Source organism: Pseudochaenichthys georgianus, chromosome 14 (assembly GCF_902827115.2).
Source record: "Pseudochaenichthys georgianus chromosome 14, fPseGeo1.2, whole genome shotgun sequence".
In the NCBI taxonomy this organism is placed as follows: domain Eukaryota; kingdom Metazoa; phylum Chordata; class Actinopteri; order Perciformes; family Channichthyidae; genus Pseudochaenichthys; species Pseudochaenichthys georgianus.
Genome location: NC_047516.1, coordinates 17,903,745 through 17,928,717, shown reverse-complemented (window position 1 = coordinate 17,928,717; position 24,973 = coordinate 17,903,745). Strand labels below are relative to the sequence as shown.

General features: G+C 44.4%; 2 protein-coding genes across 7 annotated transcripts in view; one reads left to right on the top strand and one right to left on the bottom strand.

The window, feature by feature from the left end:
• The window catches only part of LOC117458215 (ryanodine receptor 1-like), a 63,409-nt gene extending 62,728 nt beyond the window's left edge, over positions 1-681 (bottom strand). For both annotated transcript variants that reach the window (XM_034098548.1, XM_034098550.1), the window contains exon 1: positions 501-681. In XM_034098548.1, the coding sequence (XP_033954439.1) occupies positions 501-548 (48 nt within the window). In that variant the 5' untranslated portion in view covers positions 549-681. The remainder of the gene's footprint in view (positions 1-500) is intronic.
• A 12,319-nt stretch (positions 682-13,000) lies between these two features.
• Positions 13,001-24,444, top strand: nfrkb (nuclear factor related to kappaB binding protein). 5 transcript variants are annotated; one of them, XM_034099809.1, is made up of 26 exons: positions 13,001-13,023; positions 13,444-13,594; positions 13,707-13,908; positions 14,004-14,131; positions 14,206-14,377; positions 14,494-14,598; positions 14,685-14,758; positions 14,836-14,917; positions 15,004-15,199; positions 15,297-15,408; positions 15,491-15,617; positions 16,519-16,596; positions 16,680-16,756; positions 16,858-16,904; positions 17,199-17,259; positions 17,346-17,520; positions 18,121-18,227; positions 18,308-18,431; positions 18,774-18,853; positions 19,005-19,198; positions 19,797-20,067; positions 20,154-20,336; positions 20,935-21,648; positions 22,662-22,768; positions 23,161-23,296; positions 23,734-24,444. In XM_034099809.1, the coding sequence occupies exons 2-26, from the start codon at positions 13,469-13,471 to the stop codon at positions 23,872-23,874; spliced, it is 3,819 nt and encodes a 1,272-aa protein (XP_033955700.1). In that variant the 5' UTR covers positions 13,001-13,023; positions 13,444-13,468; the 3' UTR covers positions 23,875-24,444. The 5 variants fall into 5 exon arrangements, with proteins under 5 accessions (XP_033955700.1, XP_033955701.1, XP_033955703.1 ...); XM_034099810.2 differs by having other exon boundaries at positions 13,009-13,031; XM_034099812.1 differs by having other exon boundaries at positions 13,009-13,076; positions 19,008-19,198.
• Positions 24,445-24,973: the final 529 nt, after the last annotated feature.

Below are 24,973 nucleotides of genomic sequence, written 5' to 3'. Positions count from 1 at the left end.
CACCTACAGTATCTAGTCCTAACTGCCTCTTCGTTACACAACCTGCTCAAATACAGTTGAACTGAACTCTGTCTTTCATTTTAACCACTCAACCAGTTTCTTTAAAAAAAAGAAATAATTATTGTCTTTTAAAGAAAATGTGGTGTTGTCTGTGTCTAACTGTCATAACACTTTAATTTGACTGCATCGAAATGCTTATACATTTTTTACACAGTGTCTTTGTATCAACTGTCACCTGTCACCAGAGGTCTTTTTCTTTGAGACAAAACAGTAATATATCAAGAACCCAATGGGATAAAAATAGATGACAATGCTGACAAAACCAGCCACCTGTCCATGGCAATCTGTGCCATCAGTCTATGTAAGGAAAGTCAACCAACACAGTAAATGCCTTGGCTCTATACAGTGAAGTGACAATTCACTACACAAAAGACTCATCATTTTACATTGTGAATAGGTTTAGTAATACTTTTTGACACAAAGCATATAGCATCACTTACTGTACGCAGGAACTGAATCTCTTCCTCTCCATCTGCACCTTCTGCCATTCTCCCAAGGCATTAAAAGCAAAACCTTGATGAAAAATGTTGTGTCTCAGCTTTTAACACCTGGTGCCTGTTTCCCCACTACTTAAAGCAAGACAATGTTGCCGAAGGTTTCTGAAGGGCAGTGTGGGTCTTGTTTCTCTCTGTGGCTGTGGCATGGGGCAGGGGGATTGACTGTTCATTCCTGTTCATCACAGCATCATAAAGAGGTGGAGCAAGCTGCTGCTGACAAAGCTGAATCAGCATTTCAAATGTTTCTGTCATGACCATTGTTTTTGCACTATGTTGTGTCATCTAAATCAGTGGTTCTCAAACTTTTTTCAATAATGTACCCCCTTTGAAAAAAATATTCCACCAAGTACCCCCTGATCAGCGCAAAAACAATTTGTTAGGGACAAAAAGCCTATATAAAGAGGTACAACACAGCGCTGCACCATCGGTGTCTGATTTATTAAAACAACAACAGTAACTATAGGTTACTTACATAACGCCAGTACTCAGAGTAACATGAAGTGAGATGTCTCACTATGGGATGCGCCTCAACGCGTATGCAAACAGAAGTATCAATCTCATTACGTCAATCCTGATTGGCTGGTGATCTTGACGTCAACGTCAGGGAATCCACCCACCCTTTAAGTAGCTTGCGCTACGAAACAGCGTCATTCAAAATAAGCACCTCTTCTCGCTTCGCCTTAGCAAGAAGGGCCGTCTGGTGAGACATCTCACTTCATGTTACTCTGAGGCCTGGGGTTACGTAAGTAACCTATAGTTCTCATTCATAACACTCCGTTCGATGTCTCACTATGGGATATTGAGACTCCCGTATTGCTAGACATGCTTATCTCGAAAATCACCAAAAACAACCAGAACTTAACAGGTAGAACTCTGTCTCAACACGGGACCCAGCACTGCGCGGGCCACACTTGGAGCAGAGACATCTAGCCTGTAAAAGCGGATAAAAGTGAGCGGCGAGGACCAGCTCGCTGCTGCACAAATGTCTTGGATGGAAACACCCTTGAACAAAGCCAGGATGTAGCCAGTCCACAAGTAGAATGAGCACGCAGGCCCGTTGGTGCTTGCAAACTCTGACTCGTATAAGCCAGAGCAATCGCTTCCACAATCCAGTGGGAGAGCCGTTGCCTGGTAACGGGCTTGCCCTTCTGAGGGTTAGCCCAGGATACAAAGAGTTGGTCATTACAACGAAACTCTTTTGACCTGTCCATATACTGTAGATGCATAAAGCACGAACTGGACACAGCAAATTCGGCCGCTGTTCCTCAGAGGAACACAGCAGCGGAGGAAATGCTACAATGTCAATGGGGGTACATGAGCCAACCACCTTAGGTATAAAGGCAGGGTTGGGCTTTAGCAACACTCTCGTTTGCCCCGGGGCAAACTGAGTGCATGAAGGATGTACAGAGAGCGCATGAATGTCACTGACTCGCTTGGCAGATGCCAGGGCCAGTAACAGCACTGTCTTGAGTGACAGGTGTTTCATGTCAGCTTCTTCCAGGGGTTCAAATGGAGGTCGAGTGAGCCCATCTAAAACCACTGCCAAGTCCCATAAGGGCACCAGTGACCTGGAAACAGGTCGGAGCCTGCGAGCCCCTTTCATAAAACGGCAGACCAAAGGATGTTGGCTAGCCGTCTTTCCCTCAAAGCCCACATGGCATGCAGCAATAGCAGCCAGGTACACTTTGATCGTAGAGAAAGCTCTGTGTTTATCAATTAAGTCCTGTAGAAATGATAAAATCACCCCGACAGGACATTGAAAAGAGATGTGTACTTTTTGAAGGCACCACTTCTCAAACACCCTCCACTTACAGTCATAGAGAGACCTGGTGGAGGAAGCTCTCGCACTCTGAATAGTGTTTATCACCTTCTGAGGGAGCCCCACTGTATTCAGATTGTACCACTTACGGGCCAGGCCCATAGTGCCAAGCGCTCTGGGTGTGGGTGAAAGATCGCCCCCCGCCTGAGACAGTATGTCCCTGCGTAGTGGGAGCTGCCACGGCTGCCCGCACAGCAGCTGATATATCCGCCAGCCAGTATATTGCAGGCCAGTGCGGAGCTATCAGGATAAGTGTGTGGCATTGTTCTCTCACTCTGGCCAGAGTTGGGGTTATCAGAGCCAGGGGTGGGAACGCGTACAGAAGGCCCGGAGGCCAAACGTGCGCGAGCGCGTCCACGCCTAATGGTGCGTTCAAATCGCGCATTGAAAAGAACAGCTGACATTGAGCATTTTCTTTTGATGCGAACAGATCTACGCGGCTCGGCCGTAACGCACCCACAGCTGACTCACAATCCTTGGATGTAGAGTCCAGTCTGCATATAGTGGTGCACCTCTGGACAGCAGATCCGCCCCGAGGTTCATCACTCCTGGTACGTGCGTCGCTCTCAGAGAGAGGAGACGTCCGCAGCTCCATAAGATCAGTTTGCGTGCCAGCATGTGTAACTGGAGAGAACGCAAACCCCCTTGGCGGTTAATATACGATATTGTGGTCGTATTGTCTGTCCTCACGAGGACATGATGTCCTCTGAGAAAAGGCAGAAAGCGTTTTAGGTTGAGGAGCACCGCTAAAAGCTTACAGTCTGGGCTGGAGACAACATGCTCTTTTCTGTGTTTATTACAAAACCCAGGTCGAGCAGGTGTTTTACGATGACATTCGTCTGCGTAATAGCCTCTTGCTCCGACTGTGCGAGAAGGAGCCAATCGTCCAGATAAGTTGCCAGGCGAATACCCTGTTGTCTTAACGGGGCTATCGCGGCTTCCGTACACCGTACAAACACTCGCGGGCTGAGAGACAGACCGAAGGGAAGTACTCTGTACTCGTAACAGACACACTGAAAGGCGAACCTCAGATATTTCCTGTGTGGATAATATACTGGGATGTGGAAATACGCATCTTTCAGGTCGACTGATGTGAACCAGTCGTTTTGGCGCACGAGACGCAACAGAGATGTGTGAGTGAGCATTCTGAATTTGTATCTTTTGAGATATTTGTTCAGAGCTCTCAAATCTAGTATAGGCCGAATTCCGTTCCCTCCCCGTTTGGGAACGAGGAAATACTTGGAATAAAAGCTGCTCTGACTCTGTTCGGCGGGTATTATCGATATAGTCTTCTTTTCTAGTGGCGAGAAAATCTCTTGCTCTAGAATATGGGCCGACTCTCCCCGGGCCTGTGAATACAGAATGTCCGAGAAGTGAGGGGGGGTGACAACGAATTGGAGCCTGTAGCCCCGTGTTACTGTCTTGAAAACCCAAGCAGAATCTGTGAGCATCCTCCACTTTTCGCTTCTCAAAGCGAGCGGAGATGTCACAGCTCTGTCGTCTGCCCTCAGTGTCTCTATTTGTTGTGTTATGGGGCCCTCTAGTGTCTGAACACGGTGGTACCCCAGGTTGACAACCCTGGCCGACACTGCGCATGCGCGTGGCGGTGGTGCCTTCACAATCCCGTCTATTGTCCGCCTTTTGAGAGAGGCCGTAGCCGCTCTCAAAAGAGGGGCAGACGACAGACTGTTTATTGTTTTATTGTTTTTCTTTTCATTTTTATTGACTGCGCCCTTGGCTTCAAGCCTGGAAACGACAGTGGAAAATGATTTATTTTGAAACAACAATGATGACATGTGTTTGTGTGACTTAAACAGGCAGCGGAACTTGCTGTCTTTGATGTTAAGTCCATTTCCCTGATGGCGCGAACTTGAGGATGATGTTCTGGCATCACTCGAGGCGGCGGGAAGATAGGGGCATGGCGGCACCCCGAAAACACATTAGCATCCAACACTGGAACGTGCTCTGGAGCTGGGGAACAGGGAACTTCCAGCTCCTTCATCGAGGAGAGGAGAGGAGGCTGTCAGGCCGCCCGCTTCTTCTTCCTCGTCTGGTGACTGAAAATCTGGGTCGGCTGCGCCTGAGCGGCAGCTGCTGGAACCGGAGATTTTCTTGGCAGCTCCCTCTTGCCTCGTGCCTGGGCTGGGGACCCGGGACGGGCTGCGGTCTCTGCTGCTTCGGTATTTTGAACCGGGCAGGACGTGAGACAGCTTGGGTGAAGGCCTGACGCGGGACCATTGGAGGTGGCGGCTGGACCCTTCGGGGGAGACAGAGCTGGAGAGCCTCGCCTCCCTTCCTTTTTGACTCGCACCTCAGCTGCATTGAAGCTAGAGCGGAGCCAAATATGCCCTCGGGAACAATAGGCATGTCCAGAACATCCTCTTTTTCCCGGTCTGGAAGGTTGGTCAGGTTGAGCCACCTGGCTCTCTCCTGTACCACCATCATTCCCAGTGCTTTGCCCATGGCTTGGACTGCGCAGCGCTGCACACAGGGCAATGTCCGTGATCGCTGCGATCTCGTCCCACACGGCAGGCTCAGGTCTGCTCGACATGTCCTCGCAAAGCTCCACCTGGTAGGTGGTCAGCAGCGAGGAGACGTTGAGAGCCCTGGCGGACAAAGCTTCGGATTTATAGGCCTGTTCGGTCATAGCTGACTGGAACCGGTCTGCCTTTGCCGGTAGCATGGGGTTCCTGCTTGGTGTCGAAGCCAGCCTCGGTTGGAGGTGGGCTGCCATCAGCGGTTCCATGGGCGGCCTGCGGAGCAGGCCGAGCCTCTCTATACCGTCACAGTCCAGGGAGGAGGCACCCTGGATTTGGGCCTTGTTGCTGAAGGGACGGTCTCTCCACGAGACCGCCACCTCGTCCAGCATCTCCGGAAAGACTGGAAGGAGCTGCCTCTTCGTCCTCGCTGCTTGGGGCAAGTTCTTCCCCTCGTAGCGAGATCTGGAGGTCTCCTTGGCCAATTCAGGCCATGGGATGTCCAGCCTGGACGCAGCGCGTTGACACACGGCCTGCAAGTCCATGCTTAGGACGGGCGAAGCTGGTGTGCTCTCGCCCGGGGGAGCGGACATCGCTCCCGGCTTTGCAGCCTGAGCCGATGAAACGAAGATGTCATCCCCATCCGAGTCAGACGGGAGGAACTCAGGAGTATCCTCTTCGTCCTCCATGTAGTCCAACTCCAGGACATCCTCCGCGGGTGGAACCATGGTGAGGTCCAATTGGGATCCCCAGCTTGACACAGCGCGGGGCTCCGCTCTCGCGGCTCTTGCCGCCACCGGGTCCCAGTCTGAAACGGCGTGGGGCTCCGGTTCAGCGGCTGTCGCTGTTGTTGAGCCCCAGTCTGACACAGCGCGGGGCTCAATCTCTGCGGCGGACGCCACCATGTCTTGATTGCTGGACGGCGAATCAGCGGACATGAGGGAGTCCTGTCCCGACAAGCTAGCTTGGCGTGCTAACCGTCGGCGGAGGCTCTTCATGGTGAAGCGGGTACAATGCCCGCACGAGCCGGGGTTATCAATAGCCTCCCGGGCGTGTTCCAGCCCGAGGCAGGACGAGCAGACTTGGTGTGAGTCTGTGCCTGAAATCTTAAACCCGCAGCAGCATAGCCGAGCCTCCGAGTCCCTGATTCCTCTGGTGTGAAGGAGAGAAGGGTCCATCTTCGATCGCCAGGGTGTCGGCGTGGAGTGGACACGCTAGTAACAGGTACGTTACTGAGAAAAAAATCCAACCTTGCCATTAGTCCGAAAGGAAAAAAGGCGACGGTGTAGATTTTATTCTTTAAAGAATATTAACTGGTGTGTTAATACCTTCTTTTTTTTTATCTCTGTCTCCTCTGGTGTGAGAAAGATAAGAGAACGTCCTCTTTACCGTGGTGTCGGTGTGGAGGGAAGAACAAACTAGCAACAGGTATGTTACTAGCTTGAAGAAAAAATCAAACCTTACCGTTATTTCGACAGAAAGAACGGCGAGGCAGATTACAATATTAACTGGTGTGTTAATATTGCTCAGTCTTCTTGCAAAGCAAAAAAGTAACCGGCAAGCGCCCGTCGACCGAATGTTAGCTTTGGGTTCAGCCTGTGGATCGTTAAGCTAGCCCGGTTACTGATAAATCGAGATGTGCTCTGAAGCGAGAAGAGGTGTTTGAATGACGCTGCGTCATAGCGCAAGCTACTTAAAGGGTGGGTGGATTACCTGACGTTGACGTCAAGATCACCAGCCAATCAGGATTGGCGTAATGAGATTGATGCTTCTGTTTGCATATCACTTTGCATCCCATAGTGAGACATTGAACGGAGTGTTATGAATGAGAACTGAGAAACACTTAAATGCTACATTTCAAATGTTTACAATCCATCACTAAATTCATGGCAAACCAATTTTAACATTAGTTGCATTGAACTGATCTTTTTAATAAGTTGTATTTACAATGTAGTGAGAACCATGGGCTTGTGCTTCACTGAGAACCTTTGTCATTCTGACAGGGAGGCAACCTGCAGCTATTACACTTTGCGTTTTGAGATATGCGTAACTCTGTTCATATAAAACCCACACTGCTTAAACTTGCGGGGCGTGGGGAATGAAGAGAAAAATATATATGAGCATTTTATGAGCATGGGATTTTGACCCCTCGTATGCAACACGCCGTTGCCAAGCAACGCTTATTGTTTAGGTCATTTGATAAGCAGGCAGTCATATCATTAGCTAGAACTAGCTATATCTGATAGATTTGGACATAGCATAGACTGTATATATAAATGGATGTAGTGTCCGTGACGTCACCCATAGGATTCTGCAGAGTTGCCGTGAAGCCCTTAGTAGGCGGAGTCGGCCACTAACGGCTCGACTGTGACGTCAGAGTCTAATCCCGCCTGCTCCAAATAAGGGCAAAGAGGCGGAGCCGAGGCGGGACCTGCTGCCTCCGAACTGGAAGTAAACAGAGCTAGCTCAGGCTAAGAAGCTAAGCTAACATGAAATACATGCATACCAAGTTACTGCTAACAGTGTAGTTCCCCTATATACACGTTACATTCATAATCAAATGAGACAATCTGCAAGAGAATTAGCTATATTGTGTTATTCTTAATGCTTGTCATTCACACGTTGAGAAAAGACGGACTCCACCGCCCGGATCCCACCTCACGGAGCCGCAGTGGGCTAGCTCCGGGACACCGGCTGGAGCTAGCCCCCTGCGGCTCCGTTAGCTCCGGCGGCCACCACTGGGATAATTGGGTCCCCTATTAGCAGCAATCAGGCATCCATTTAGGTAGCTCTTTCCTTGAGCGTCAGCTTCAGCGTCAGACAGCCGAAGACTGACAAAGACATTGGAGTCCTGCGCGAGTCACGAGGTTGGCAAAGAGGAGGCAAATCCTACTCTGATTGAGCTAAGTATTGCTGGTGTCTTATTTTTATTTTCTTTAGCTTTCTAGCCCCTCATGCTATAATCATGTGTATTTTCTCCATTCCTGTTCATGTGTCTTCTCGCAATTATCACTGGCCCCGTGTATCTCCTAATCGCTATAACCGGCTTGCTCTCGTCTATCCCACGTGCTCCACTGACATCCAACATCTAGTTTCAGGCGGCCTGTGGAACTGCCAGTCAGCTGTTCCTAAGGCTGACTTCATCTCTGGCTACGCCTCCCTGCAGACCCTGGATTTCCTTGCTCTCACTGAGACCTGGATTACTCCATTCAACATATCCACCCCAGCAGCTCTCTCCGCAGCGTATTCCTTCTCCCATACACCCAGACCCACTGGCAGAGGAGGTGGCACTGGTCTCCTGCTCTCTCCCAAATGGAGCTTTTCCCTCTTCAAGCTACCTAACTTCACTCCTTCCACCTTTGAATTCCATGCCGTCACAGTAACCCATCCTATACAATTAACCATTGTTGTTCTCTACCGTCCACCAGGCGCCTTGGGGGACTTCTTGGAGGAATTGGATAATCTCCTATCACACATCCCTGAATCTGGCTCTCCCGCTGTACTTCTCGGAGACTTCAACCTCCAGACGGGGAAGATAGACGAACTAACATCTCTGTTAACCGCCTTTGCTTTCTCACTGTCTCCGTCCCCACCAACTCATAAAGCTGGCAATGTCCTTGATCTCATATTCTCAAGGAACTGCGCTACTTCTAACCTCTCTGTAAACCCGCTCCACACATCCGATCACTTCTTCATTTCATTCTTTCTACCCCTTTCCAAACATATCAAACTAATCTCTTCCCATCCTGCACCTGTCCGCCGTAACCTCCATTCCCTCTCCCCCTCTACCTTTGCCTCATCGGTGCTCTCAGCCCTCCCTTCCTCTGACTCATTCCAACTCCTGCCTCCAAACTCTGCTGCAGAAACTCTCCTCTCTACTCTGTCATCCTCTCTGGACTCTCTCTGTCCTCTCACATCTCGGCAGGCTCGTCAGTCCCCTCCTGCTCCCTGGCTAAATGACGCACTGCGTGCTAATAGAACCGTCCTTAGGGCAGCAGAGCGGAAACGGTGGAAATCCAAACACCGCGACGACCTCCTAACCTATCAGGCTCTCCTCTCCTCTTTCTCTGCTTCGATCTCTCAGGCAAAAAGCACTTTCTTTCAAGATAAGATCCAATCTTCCTATTCCAATCCTAAAAAACTATTTTCCATCTTCTCCACCCTCTTGGACCCTCCCAAAGCCCCTCCCCCCTCCTCACTTCTGTCAAGCGACTTTGTTAACCACTTTGAAAAAAAGGTTGATGATATTCGCTCTTCTTTTTCTGACTCACCTTTACTCACCGATGGGTCACCAGACCCTCCTTCCACCCGCACACTAACCTCCTTTTCCCCTCTCTCGCCAAGTGAGGTTCTTACCCTCATTACCTCTGCCCGCCCTACCACCTGTCCTCTGGACCCTATCCCTTCAAACCTCCTTCAGACTATCGCTCCTGATATTCTACCGTTTCTCACCCATTTCATCAACACTTCTCTAACTTCTGGTCACTTTCCAAACAGTCTCAAGGAGGCAAGAGTAAACCCTCTCCTAAAGAAACCCACTCTCAACCCGTCTGATGTTATAAACTACAGGCCTGTTTCTCTCCTCCCGTTCCTGTCTAAAACACTTGAACGCGCTGTCTTTAAACAACTCTCCTGTTATCTCCATCAGAACAACCTTCTGGATCCGCACCAGTCTGGTTTCAAGGCAGGTCACTCCACAGAAACTGCCCTCATTGCTGTCACTGAGGAACTGCACACTGCTAAAGCAGCCTCCCTCTCCTTTGTCATCATCCTGATGGACCTGTCTGCTTCATTCGACACGGTGAACCATCAGATCCTCCTTCGCACTCTCCAAGAACTTGGAGTTTCAGGCTCTGCACTTTCCCTCCTCACCTCATACCTCAAAGACCGTACCTACAGGGTAACTTGGAGAGGGTCCGAGTCCGACCCTTGTCAATTAACTACAGGGGTCCCTCAGGGCTCTGTTCTTGGTCCCCTCCTCTTCTCCCTGTACACAAACTCCCTCGGATCTGTCATTAGCCCGCATGGTTTTTCATACCACTGCTACGCTGACGACACCCAATTAATCCTGTCCTTTCCCCGCTCAGAGACCCAGGTCTTCGCACGCATCTCTGCTTGTCTAGCTGACATCTCTCAGTGGATGTCCGCTCATCACCTCAAGCTCAACCTTGACAAAACTGAACTGCTTTTCCTTCCGGGAAAAGATTGTCCCACTCTTGACCTGACTATCAACATCGGCAACTCTGTTGTTTCCCCGACCCAGAATGCAAGGAATCTGGGTGTGATCCTAGATAACAACCTGTCCTTCACTGCAAACATCGCTGCTACAACCCGTTGCTGCAGTTACACGCTTTACAACATCAGGAAGATACGTCCCCAGCTGACCCAGAAAGCGACGCAGCTTCTGGTCCAGGCTTTCGTCACCTCACGCCTAGACTACTGCAACTCCCTCCTGGCTGGTCTACCTGCATGTGCCATCCGACCTCTGCAGCTCATCCAGAATGCAGCGGCTCGTCTGGTCTTCAACCTTCCTAAATTTCCCCACACCACGCCGCTCCTCCGCTCCCTTCATTGGCTTCCGGTAACTGCTAGAATTCACTTCAAGACACTGGTACTTGCGTACCATGCTGCAAATGGATCTGGCCCTTCCTACATCCAGGACATGGTTAAACTGTACACCCCAGCGCGTGCTCTACGCTCTGCATCAGCCAAACGACTCGCTGCACCCTCGCTGCGAGGGGGACCCAAGTTCCCATCAGCAAAAACACGTGGGTTTGCTATCCTGGCTCCAAAATGGTGGAATGAGCTCCCCATTGACATCAGGACGGCAGAAAACGTACACACCTTCCGGCGCAGACTGAAAACTCATCTCTTTTGACTCCACCTCGAGCGATAGAATTACTAACAAAGAACTGCTAACAGAGTACTTATATACTAATAAAGGACTGGCTTATCTATAGCCAGTTGAGTAGCACTTGAAATACTTGGCTCTATGAAACCTGATGTACTTATATGATTCTGTTTTCTTCAAGGTTGTGTCTTCCTGGTCGAATGTACTTATTGTAAGTCGCTTTGGATAAAAGCGTCAGCTAAATACAATGTAATGTAATGTAATATTAACATTTGCTCCCGTTTAGCATTATGGGCGTCATAGCCATAGACTATAAAAGTCTTCCCCAAGGCTGAATTATAAACTAAAATGTATATGTATGCATAAAGGGTTACGTCCTTAGCTGGCTAATAAGTAACAAGCTAAGCTACCAAGCACACAAACACCTGCGAACGGGGTTAACATGTATAATATTATCATTTTAGACTTCTTGGAAGTGCTGTTAGTACATTCAAGTGCACAACACGACATTTTAATTGTCTGGTATTTGTAACAATATTCCCTAAAAGGCACAATCACCACGAACACGGCTAAAGCTAAAGGGTCAAGTACAGTACTATGACTAACTAACGTTGTAGCCTCTATGGTTGTAGCCTAGCAGAGTGGACAAGTTGCTGTTAGCTGACAGTGAGGCATGTACGTGTCCATCAAAGTGACCACGCCCTAATTTATGCAAAAACTTTAAGACCTAATATAAATAAAAGGGTCGTGTTAGAAAACAATTCACTCACAGATTCATAATCATGAAGGTGGAATCTAACTATATCGATAATAATATTTATTGCATCTATGGGTACAAAACATGTTTTTTTCTGCTGTAAAGTTGGGCATTTTAACATGGGGGTCTATGGAAATTGCTCCTTTCTGCAGCCAGTCCCTAGCGGCCCATGTATGAACTGCAGTGTGTGGTACTTCCGTATTGGCGTCCCGGCTGTTCCCCAGAGTTTGCCGCTTGGGACATAGACGCGAGTGAAGTCTAACCTGACGCGAGAGAGAGATCAGATCAGCTGCTGCTGACGGAGAACACGCAGCTCTGCATGATCACAGCTCCGCCGCTGTGACGGATCGTTGAGCCGAGCAAAATACACTGAGTTAGACCTAACACACTTAGCTAGCTTATCTACTCTGGAACTAGCTAAACTAGTTATACATATATTTATTCTTTACTGTCGGGTCACTCATTACAGGTTCAGCGAGCTGCACGAGACTGACAGGCTGTCAGGAGAGGGAGAGGAAAAGAGAGCACCCCATTTATTTTTCCCATTTTATTATCCAGAATTACTGTAAACTTTTGAAGAAAGTAGTTGATCTACTATTAGTAGTTTGTTTAAATGCAATAATTATGTTTTGTTTTTTTCATTAACATAAAATACATTTCACGTACCCCGTGCAGTACTCCAACGTACCCCTAGGGGTCCGCGTACCCCCATTTGAGAACCACTGATCTAAATGATTGCATTAAAAAAAGTTATTAACCTGAAGTTAGAACTTTCATTATGATAATAACAACAATTGAAGTAAATATGTGTTGTTTATGTTTGTTAAAAAGACAGTGTGAACATTTAACCTTAGTTTTCTCATGCTGTATCCATTATTACTAAGTATTGCAGTTGTTTATGCAATATGCATACAATAATATACATTGCATTGACAAATAAATTAAAAGGATAATATTATGTTAGCGTATAGTTTATATGTACTGCCCTAAAAATTAAGCCGCTACAAGCCTTTTCATCATAAAATGAATGTGTATAATCCTATTTAAAAATATAACATGTTAAGGCTATGCTAATTAGCTAAGAGTAGTTAGCTTAACGCTAGCTCTTATTAACGTCACATTCTTGTTTACTTTACATCCCTGGGAATTACATCTCACCTGTAGGGTCAGCTGCCTAAAACGGCTATATCCTGCACTTTCTGTTGAGAATATAGATAACAGGAAAATAAGATAAAACATTCAGAAACGTATAGCGACAAAAACAACAGAATATACATCTTAATTGAACGATTAAATGTAGCCTAACGTTAGCCAGGTGACTGTTTTGTCGCATTTAGCTAAAATGTAAGATTGAACATTTGACATTATTATGGTGCTTTTCTGCGGAACACAAATGTATGAATAATACAAACCACGCTGTTATAGAAAAACATATAATAAATATGTCTATGTATGTATTTTTACAGTTTATAACTTGAATTACCTAGTAACGTTATTCCTGTAGAGGGCAGCAGAGTGATGGACGGCCGGTTGTCAAACATTCTCAGTAGAAGAAGAAAACGGTACGTCGGTAAAACAGTTCCCCCTTTATTTCCAAAACACAGAGCAGTTTCAGGTAAAAGCTAGCAGCATTTTTTACTATAGGTATCAACTTAGTCAAAAATATGCACATTTTCAAATTCACACATTAATAGTATGTTTGCTTTGGAACAGGAATCAAGATGTTATAACTGTCTCTACTGCTAGTCCAGCTGGTAGCCTAGCTTGCTAAGTAGCGCTGCGTTAGAGTGGCTAATGTTTTGACATTGGTGAATGCTTTCTAATGTTCAAACCGTTTGTCGCACTGAACTATCAGATTCTACCTTGAATGTATTTACAACAACATTTTTCAAGTTGAATGAATCGTATCAAACGGATCGTTCAGAGTCCGTCCACAGATGTTGAGATATTTAAAAGTCATATGTCTTTTTCCTGTGTGAAAGACTTTAAGCTTGGTGCAGAGGGAGAATGGATGCCCTCACTCACATGCTTACAGACCCCCTTGATCCAAAAGAAGAAGACAATGGACAAATCACAGAGGAGTGCATGCTGGGGAACTGTATATTAAACCTACCAGAGGACCTACTCGAGGACGTGAGTTATCTGTCGCTCAGTGATTAAATGTTGCTCTTTCCTGCTTTAAATGACTGTTCACAGGTGTAAGACATGCATTCAATATTGTTGTTTACTTTTTTGTTTTTATTAGCCTGACATTTTCTTCTCCGTGCTGAGTGAAAGCACCTGGAGTGAAGTACTGTCAGATTCCCAGAGACAGCACCTTCGTCAGTTTTTGCCAAAGTTTCCAGACAACAATGTTGCAGAACAGGATGAAACCATCGGTGACCTATTCAACAACACAAACTTTCATTTTGGAAATCCCCTCCATCTTGCACAAAAACAGTTCAGAGGTGCTTACCTAGATTCACCCACCAACAAATAACAATATCATGCTGAATACATTTGTGATGCACTTGTTCTGAACATGACTCTTATCTTATCCCAGATGGTTACTTCAATCCTGAAGTGGTCAAGTACAGACAATTGTGTGCCAAGTCCCAGAAGAAGCAACAGTTGCACTCCCTTCAGCAGTATTACCACAAATTGTTGAAGCACATCCTCGTCTCCAGAAAGGTATTTTTATAAAAGTTTGAAATACAAGGCACATGGCGTCTCGCAATCAGTCTAATTGTGTTTTCTTGTTTTAGGAGTTGCTAGAGTTTGCAGTTCAAAATGGTCTGGACTTTCCACCAAAAAGAAAGTTGCAGACCAAGACTCATGCTGAAATGCGAGAACCAAGGGTGAGAAGAAGATTGAGCCGCATATTAAAGGAGGTCAAAACTGAGTGCGGAGACAGCAACGCTTCATCTGATGATGACGGTCAGTCTGTTCTTTCATTTGTATCACTGCAAATAACAATAGCGTTATATTCCTAAAGCCTTTTCTGATAAAACTGAGATGAACACTAATAAGAGTATCATTGCATATGCTTGTAGATATATCATTATGGACTCCAGCACCCCATTCGCCTTCCTCTCCGACGCCCACTGTCTCACTCAGAGTCCTCCCCAGCCTCTCCACCCAAGACATGAAGATTACTGGTCAGTGGTTTCTGCAATATCAAGATGATGTTCCTAACAACACAACAGCAAATAAAATGATTACAAATATTGAAATGTTTCCACAGAAAAAATAGAACTAGGGGAGAGAGATCTAAAGGCCATGCTGCAAAACCATCGGGATAAGAGGAAGCGACAGCCAGTAAGTGGTGTCGGTAGAAAAAAAACAGAGATACAATGTGTCCTATTTTCTACTTCATCATTTGGTTGTTTACTCAGGATCATCCAGACTTGATGACCTCTGACCTCCACCTTGGGGACATACTTTCAAGAACAAATATCGGTCGGAAGGGGACACTGCGTGAGTAAAACTATAATAAAAAGAAAGTCTTGCTTTATTTGCTGTCATGACAAACTCTTTATTATTTTTTGTTTTTTTCCTTGCAGCACTTTTTGATCTGTCACTGCCTAAGAAGAAGATTAAAGATGAGAGAAGAAAGAAGAAAATGAGGACAATAAAAGTGGAATCTGAGGATCCTTGTGAAATTCTCTCACCTTCAGAAAACTCATCAGCTCCACCAGTGAGCATCATCAACTCCCTGCCGGACACGCCGTCCACTCCCCTGGCCAACATCAAAGAGGAGTAAGTCTAGTCCTCTGCTGGCATTAAGAATATTATGAATTGTATATGTCTATAATTGTACTGTCATCAAAGACTAATATAAAAAACTTCTTTACAGAATTGTGGAGGAGTGTCAGAGCAGTCCGGCTCCAGTTGAGGAAATAGCTATCAGTTTCTTCAGCTTGTTGGAGAGCATTTTAGCGACAGAAAGCCTTACCAGCACTTCATTGGTATGCACTCCGCACCACAGAGTCTCACAAACATATTATACAATTGACTTCACTTTATAACACATACATTGTGATCTCTCAGTTGGAGGAAAAAGTTCAAATGTGGCAGTCCTCTCCAGCCAGCTCCCTCAACGTCTGGTTCTCCTCTGTCCCGTGCTGGTCTGACTTGGTGCTTCAAGCCCTGCAGTTTCTTGCAGGAGAGACTAAAGGTAAGGAAGATTTTTGTTTTTGCCGCTGCTTTTAATTGAACTCAATTAGGGATATTGCCAAACTACAAGAAACATGCAGGTCCGCTGCAACTCTTACTACTTTTAAATCCAGGCTGAAGACTTTAGTTTTTGCTGCTGCTTTTAATTTAAAGGGGACCTATCATGCAAAATGCACTTTTGTACGTCTTTTATACATGAATATGTGTCCCTGGTGTGTCAGGGAACTCACCAAGTGTCAGAAAACACAACCCTCTCTCTTTTCCTCCATACCCAAATCTCTAAAAACGGGGCTGCAACGGATCTGATACAGACTGACGTCAGAAACAAGGAGCTCCGCCTATATGGGCAACTCTCCACCTATCAGGGGAATGAGAGGTTGCCGTGGCATGGTAACAGCATGGTAACATGACGCTCGTGCCTCGCCCCCCTCCTTTGCAGGGGGGCGTGGTCAGCTGCAGCTCATTTGCCACAGAATCAGCCCTTGCAAAAACAGGGCTGGAATAGAGCAAATAGAGTGAAATGCGGCATGGCTAAAATGCATGATCTGTTTGGTATTTTGAAAAAAAAACTTCACAGACATGTTTTATATAGGTATGGCCCTACAATATATTATTCAAATATAGCATGATAGGTCCACTTTAACTATTCACATCTTACACTGCACTGTAACTTTTATTCATGTACCTGTCTTATTCAAGTTTTATCTTTTGCTTTTTAATGTTTATAATGTGTTTCTGCTGTACTATTTCTTAATGTTTTTCATTTTTATAAAGCACTTTGAATGGCCTTGTGTTGAAAGGTGATATATAAATAAACTTGCCTAAGTGGTGATCACTCACACTGACATAGTGATGCCTTTTCTCAACTCCATGTTACTTACATTTGCTATGTTTGTTATCAGATGGCATGATGGCACTCCCCAGTGGCTTTTTTCCATTTGTGGAATTTGCTGATGAATCTCAGCAGTGGAGGTGGATCGGTAAGGAGGGTCAGCTTTTGAAATCCCATATCGATGAATTTCTGATTTTATACTTGAGGGTTAAAGTGGGTCATTTGTTTCAGGCCCCACGCACGATACAGAGAAGGATCTCAGCGCACTCTGTCAGCTGTGGCTGGACTCCAAAGATTTAGTCATCAAGGTAGTACCATTGTTATATCAAATCTGTTCAGCAATGACTGTTTGTACTGTGCTATACTACGATGTTAATGTTCACCACTATTTTCCTTGTGTTTTAAACAGACCGAAAATGAAGAAATGCTAGAGATGACTTCTCCTACTGCAAGAGTGTAAGATTCAGCGACTTAAAAGCATTGCAAACACAATATACTTGCTGAACAAATGATGAATTAATTGATTGACCATAGCTTTTTTATGGGTTCCTGGTAGTACTTAGCTTTTTAAAATTCATTTAAGTATGTGTATTTTATCAGCCAAATAGTTTATTGCACAATCAAAACGTAACCATAGCTCTATTTTAAATATATATTAGAGGTATCTATAGCATGACATTAACATACCAAAGTAGTTAGAGTTACAATATGTTCTTTGAAGTTAACAGTGTAATGTCTCTTCCCAAACAGCTCAACTGACTATGTGGTACGGCCCAGCACTGGGGATGAGAGACAAGTATTTCAAATCCAGGTTTGTGGAATCTTATGTCTTATTAAAGCATGTTCCCACTTTTTCCTGCACAGTCTTTCTAACCCAACATATTTTCTTTTTTTTAGGAGCAGCAGCGATACAACCAGCCGCACAAGGCCTTCACCTTTAGGATGCACGGCTTTGAATCTGTGGTGGGGCCGGTTAAAGGCGTGTTCGATAAGGAGATGTCCCTCAACAAAGCCAGGGAGCACACGCTGCTGCGCTCAGACCGACCACCATATGTCACCATTCTTTCTCTGGGTAGGCCCTCTCTTTTACTCTAAAACCATTGTAAGGCTGTGGGGAATCAGTATTTATTTAAAGGTCCCCTACTATGCAAAATCCACTTTTTCATGTCTTTTATACATCAACATGTGTCCCCTCTGTGTAAAGAGATTGTGGAAGTCTCAGTAACAAAGACCCCCTCTCTTTTTGTCCTGATCCATTTCTATAAAAACCTGTCTGAAAATGAGCTGATCACATTTTGGCCACTTTATGATGTCATAACAATTTTGTTTGGCTTGTATAACCATTAGCCAATCGCCAACCAAGGTACCACCCCCCCCACTTTATCACCTGAATCTCCTCCTAGAGCACCATTGTGTTATTTTTAACCAAATATCTCTCAGAGGGGCGTGGGGTATTTTCATCTAAAGTAACAGACACAGAATCAGCACTTTTGAAACAGGGCTGAAACAGAGGGGATTATGGGATGCTGCAATAATCTGTTTGGTATTTGGAGCCAAAGACTTCAGAGATATGTGTTGTATATAACTGAGGCCTATAATATATTGATGTAAAACAGTATAATAGGGGAGCTTTTAAGTGTGTGCCACAATTCTGACCTTATTTCTTCCGTAGTGCGAGATGCAGCGGCCAGGTTACCCAACGGAGAAGGAACAAGGGCAGAGATCTGTGAACTGTTGAAAGACTCACAATTTCTTGCTCCAGATGTAACCAGTGCACAGGTAAGATATTATTTGTCTTTTAGTCATTCAACTTTACAGTGGCCTGAAGCCTTTAAGTAATTGTCTTCTTTGCTATCTAGGTGAACACGGTGGTCAGTGGGGCTCTGGATAGACTTCACTATGAGAAAGACCCCTGTGTGAAGTATGACATTGGTCGTAAGCTCTGGATTTACCTGCACCGCAGTCGCAGCCAAGAGGAGTTTGGTAAGATAGCATGTGCTGGATTTGTAGCTCTCAGCTGTCCACCTTTAAAGTGTAAAGATCTCTTAAGTCTGTGGTCTTTTTCATTTGTCTTATTTTGACAACAAGATTCATTTTATTTCCCATAACTCCATTAGATCTGCCTGACACAGAATTCAAAAAGTTAGTTTTTTTTGTACCATGGATTTGTAGAAGATGTTGAACTTTGATAACTTTCATTCCTTTAACTTTCTATTGCCCTGGTCCTGTGTTCACCATACTCTGATTGAATTGAGAGGAAGAAACAAGTTTTCTTGTAGCAAATGCTTTCAGTTATTTAAATGTGTTTTCATATCTTTCCTCCAGAGAGGATCCACCAGGCTCAAGCTGCTGCTGCAAAAGCAAGAAAAGCCCTACAGCAGAAACCTAAGCCTCCGTCAAAGCCTGTGAGTCCATCGTCTTCATTTAACTGCAACAAAAAACGACATCTACCTGTAAACTATTAGCTGTATGGAAAACACTGTGGAAGTTTGAAGTTGCTTATCAGTGTGTAAAAGTTGTCAAGTGTTGGTTATGAATCTCCTGGTTATCTTTTAGAAGTCTGGTAAAGAAGGAGGCGGTAAAACCCCGGGGTGTCTGGAGGCAGGACAGGATATGGGCTCCATTCCTATGTCCCCAACCCCTACAACACCCACCCTAAACACACCAGGAACCCCTAAATCCCCCTTACCCTGCGCTGCCAGCATACCAACAAAGACCGGGGGCCTGGACACAATCAAGACCAGCACAGGGTCAGTGTGCCACAAGTCAAAAGTTAAAGTTTGTGTGTACAGACGGAGAGATCGAAATACCGTTTCCCACAATCCCGAATACAAAAACGATATAATATATACATATATACACATCAAAAGACACACTTATTACGTCTTTATGTTCTTATTAATATTATAATATTTAATATTCCATTCCTCATACTTATGTATATATAATATCCTGCTTTATATTTTGTTGCTTTTGTAATTCAACATGTATATTTTCAACTTTTTTTAATGCTATTTTATTTCTATTGAGATGTTTACATTTTGGAAGGTTTATTTCTAGTCTTTTATTTTTTATTGTACAATGCTATGTCTTTTTATGCTGCTGCAACGCAAACATTTCCCAAATTGGGATCAATAAATGACTTCTTATCATATTTATCTTATTATACAATACATACAACCTATTTTCTTCAGCATAATTAGAATCAGAAACAGGTATGTTACTAGGTAGGTTGACACGTACGAGGAATTTGACTTGATGTCGTGGTGCATACATAAAAGTAAAACAATAATAAAAAAAAAAAAGTGTACTAACTCATAATTTCCTTGCCTCTTCTCGCTATCCCAGAGTTCTCCTTGTGTCCCCCCCCTCGCTGCCCCAGCTGGGAACGATCTTACCCAGCAGTCAGGCCTGTCCACAGGTTTCACATACGGTCACGTCTCAACACACGGCTCGGATAGTGAGCCACCTGGCGGCAGGCTCCCTCCCTCAGGTGCGGGTGGTGTCCGCTCATTCTGGTCTGGGTCCCTCGGCAGGAGGTCAACAGGCTACCATGTTGCATCATACCCCCCACCAGATAAGGATGCCAATGTCAATGACAGCCAAGGGCATCTCCCAGGTAGACAGATAAAGAGCAGAGTTTATTGTTTTGTATCTTGCAAATGCATAATTAATTATGGCTGTGTCTTTTATGCTTGTCAACAGACAGTGGTTTCTCTTCCTCTGAGGACTCAGTCTGTCAGTAGTCCGGTCCACGTGCCCACCAGCCTCTCAGTGTCTGCTGTAGCTTTGGCCAAACCTCAAGCCCGGTCCCCTGGAAGCCCGGCACACAATTACACCTCTTCCCCCGCTCTGCTGCATGGAGTCTCCGGCCAGAATATAAAACAGGTTTGTTTAAACTATGATGTTTATCCAGTAAGTTAACCTGAACAGTCTTTAGCTGCAATAATGGTTAGTTAAAGCAAAGGTTTAATATGTGTAAATGGGCTAATCCTTCAAACTGCAATAAGGTATTTACAAGTAGATAAACTCATTAAAATGTTTTAAACTCTTAGTCCTAATTGTGGAAATCAGTCTTTCAATTTAGTTTTGGTTCATTCTTTTCGCGCATGGAGAATTTGTTTCTTCCCCTTCTGATTGCAAACGTTATATAGTTACACCTTTTGGTGCTGGCTGAGACTGAAACAAATTCCATATTCTTAAATAAGTAACACTTTTTTTCTGACTTTTTCTTCAGAGCTTCCATATTGTAAGAAATGAGATTTCACTTATGTTTTAATGAGTAACCAGGTCTAGGTGCTATTTAAATGCTGTTAAAGCAAACATATGGCCACTAAATAGGAGTGTTTAATTCAAGGTATACAATACAGGTATATTCAGGCAGTATGAGAAAGATAATGTGATTTCAACCATTAGAGCATGTAGACATGGAAACTGAAAATACAAGTATGAACCTGAACAATATCTTTGAATGTTCCCTTTGAAGGTGTCTATCACAGGCCAGTTGGGAATGAAACATGCTGGAGGAGCAGGAATCCCAATAACAGCTACCAACCTGCGCATCCAGGGTAAAGATGTCCTCCGTCTCCCCCCCTCCTCCATCACTACAGACTCTAAGGGCCAGACGGTGCTGCGGATCACCCCAGACATGATGGCCACTCTCGCCAAATCCCCAGTTGCGACTGTCAAACTCACCCCTGACTTCCTGGGCTCAGCCTCAGGCAGTAAAAGCATATCAGCTACTCTGCACATGACGGCCCCCCACTCCTTGGCTTCCTCTGCCTCCGGTTCCACTTCGGATATTCAGACCACTAAAGCAGGCTCTGTTACCTCCACCTTGTTGAAGGCCACCGGCGACATTCGTCTGATGCCCACTCTGGCTGTCACTATGGCGGACCAAAAAACAAGAACCTTCTCCACTGTTTCCTCCCCCGACAAGAGCGGGGCCACCATTCGGATAATGCCGGGCCTTGGTGTGATTCCACAGAAACAGGGTCACACCATCACTATGACAACCACCACTGGCACTAAGACCCTCACAGCGTCTACATGTGCTAACGTAGTGACCATGGCTGCCAGTGTTGTGGCTGGGGCCAAGGGGCTCACTGTGGCTCCTGGGGTCTCATGCTCCACTCTGACGCTAGGAACAGCCACTGCCACCGTGAGGCAGGTCCCCGCTACAGTGGTTACCACACAAACAGTAAGAGAGTTTGTCTCATTCTGCTCATGTTTTAAGGAAAATGCTAGTTTTCTTTGTGTATTTTGCGCCATCATGATCGCACCAGGTATTTCATGTAATTGAATAACATTAGATGGCCCCTAGGTGTCACTGTTTCACTTGAATTGATCCGGTCCAAAGCCCCTACAGCAGGGGTGTCAAACTATATTTCATTACAGGCCACATTAGCATTATGGTAGAACCCAAAGGGCCGGCTGTAATGTTAAGACTAAATAAATATACATATATTAATTTAATAATGTATTGTATTACATTATTGGCTCTGCATTGGATTATTATTAGTTCTGGTAATAACTTCATAAATAACTACGTCTGAAAGCAGAAGTCTTGGGCAAGTAATTGAAGGCAAATATTCAACAATTACACCAATTGTATTGTATATTATTTTATTTTCAAGCTCTTGCGAGCCACATAAAATGAGTTTGACACCCCTGCCCTACAGCAAGGGTATGCATGTAACCACAATCAGCAATGATTTATAAAGCCAACCTCGGACAAACATCTCACGTTTGCCCATGCCAAACAACGCGGATATGTCTGAGTGAAATATGAGATAACAGATGGACACGGCTAAGCACAAATATGCTATTCCTTCTTCCTCCTCACATGCATCCCAGTTTCCCAACAAGAAACAGCAAGGAAATGTGTTCAGAATTTGAGATGCTGCTGGATGAGCACAACTGCATCTCTAAATAGTTGATTTCTTGATTTCAAAGAAAAAGACAGAGGCTCTCTTAGGACAAAACAATGAATGCAAATCCTTTTTTTTGGATAGCTATGTTATAGTGAAATCCTAAAAACATAGACAATGCTTTGTTTCATTAGAGTTGGCCTGCTTGAGGTTGTGATTTATTGATTTGAATAGTTTTCTCAGAGACAATGGGAATTCATTCATGTGAAACCCACAAAGTCTAGTTAATAATTTTTAAGTCACATGACTGGGGAATAATCTTTTTTTTTTGACAACCCTTTAGGGGAAGTTGCCAACACGGATAACTGTACCCATCTCTGTGCTGAGCCAACCACTGAAGAGCAAGAGTGTTGTGACCACACCGATGGTGAAAGGAAGTCTAAACGCAAGGTAAGTCTCATTATCTGCACTGTCATTAATTAATTTTGTTTTAACCTTTTCTAGACAAAATTATTGGTAATTATCTATTTTAATAAATCGCTAAAAGATTAAATGAAATCTAAAAAGTAAAATCATTGATAAATAAGGTATTTTGCGAATTTCCACTATATATTTTTATTTTCATGTACTCTTAAATCCAATCCTTTGACGTTTAACCTTCATTTGGAATGTTCAGCTTTCTTTCTAATGTATGTATATTTTGTATTGTAGTTTTGAAGCCTCTTTGTTATATTTATTTATCAATAAAACAATCATTTTGTCTCACTTGATCCTCCTTTTCATCTGTAAATTTGGCCGGTGGATTGAAATGTTTTCGCCCCTCCCCCCTCTCCTTTTTGCAGTCTCAGCAGTCTGGGCAGGAACATCATCCTCACCACCATGCCTGCAGGCACCAAGCTGATCGCAGGGAACAAACCGGTCAGCTTTGTCACCGCGCAGCAGTTCCAGCAGCTTCAGCAGCAGGGACAGGCCACACAGGTGACATTACAGCGCACAGTTGTCAATAAGTCAAATAATTTAAAGGTCACCTATTATGCAAAATCCACTTTTTCATGTCTTTTATTCCCCCCCTTATCACCTGAATCTCCTCCTAGAGCACCATTGTGTTCTTTTTAACCAAATATCTCTCAGAGGGGAGGGGCTCCTTATTTTCATCTAAAGTAACAGACACAGAATCAGCACTTTTGAAACAGGGCTGAAACAGAGGGGATTATGGGATGCCACAATGATCTGTTTGGTATTTGGAGCCAAACACTTCAGAGACATGTTTTATATTTATCTGAGACCTATAATATATTGATGAAAAACAGAATAATAGGGGACCTTTTTAAAGACTTGATCAAACCACATTGAGGCTGCTTTATGGTCCACTAAAGTAAGCCTAGAGCCTGATCGTTTTTCTTTCTTTGTTTTAGGTTCGCATCCAGACGGTCCAAGCACAGCAGCTCCAGCAGCGCATGGTAACAGGCTCCCCGAAATCTGTTTCCACAGTTGTAGTCACGACAGCACCTTCACCCAAATGTGCCCCCAACCCCCCTCCTGCACCTAAACAGTGATGGTTGGTTGTTCAACACGATTTTACTTGTTTGTTCTCTCGCAAGTGTATTTGTAACATTGTATATTAACATTGTATATTATCATTACAATTGGGATAATACTCACAAAAACTATGCTTTTTTCTTTTAAGGATTTGACTTGTGTTCAGTCTAACCTTTCTCTGTTGAAGTGCGTTAAACTCTTCACAGTCACTATGAACAGTATGTTAAAAATCGCCTCCTGATTTATTTTGTCCACATTGTTTCAACAAAAATGTAAACAATGGAAAACGTGTGACTACTGTATGCTGCTCCAACCATGCAGGCTTCAGTCTTTCCTTTCCAGCAGCTTACTGTACACATGCACACAAGACCAGTTGCTCTGTTAACATTTTACAACCTAAATACAACGTGACTCACATCACAACTCATTCATATTAAAGTACACATTGTAAATTCTAATTGACTGTCAATAGGATTTTCTCTGTCATTTTGTTTGATGTAAAGCAATATTATCAAATGTGAAGTGGAAATCTGTCTGATTTATTTGGATGTTGTGATTTTTGTTTTAATACACTATTTGTTCTCCTATCAGGTGTGCATTCTTTTGATAGCAGGCCATACATTTCTGTAACTTTGACTTTTCTGTTTTTAAAGGAACAACAGATCATATCATATATACAGAATTTGTGTTCTATCTTTAGATTTCTCCCAAAAAAAGAAACTGAAATTACTTTGTGCAAAACAACAGACGCAGCCTCATAGACCGTCAACATTTAAAATTAAATCTAGTATAGTTAAAAGAGTCATAACCATTCATTCACTCTTCATCCGGCTCTTCAAGCAAAGCTTTCTGGGAGCTCATTTTGGAGGATGTATTTCACATCACTAGCACTTTGAATATACTGTATCTCATTAATAATCCCATGCAGGTTAACAACTGATGTGTGACTCTGTCCTCTGCATGTTGACCACTAGGTGTCACTCTTGGTCCAGTCTTACAGGCTCACTGACATGCTACACCTATAATATAATCAGCCAACACTATATAAATGTAAACCCCGACATAAAATACCAGCTGTTGTAGACATGGACATAAAGAGTAGCTGACATCCTCGTG

What these genes read in the sequence shown, in the direction of transcription:
- nfrkb (XM_034099809.1), top strand. Translation starts at nt 13,469, where the DNA reads ATGGATGCCCTCACTCACATGCTTACAGACCCCCTTGATCCAAAAGAA. An exon ending in GACAAGTATTTCAAATCCAG is followed by an intron (nt 17,260 to 17,345) that starts GTTTGTGGAATC and finishes TCTTTTTTTTAG; the next exon opens with GAGCAGCAGCGATACAACCA. An exon ending in CAGTGGTTACCACACAAACA is followed by an intron (nt 21,649 to 22,661) that starts GTAAGAGAGTTT and finishes ACAACCCTTTAG; the next exon opens with GGGAAGTTGCCAACACGGAT.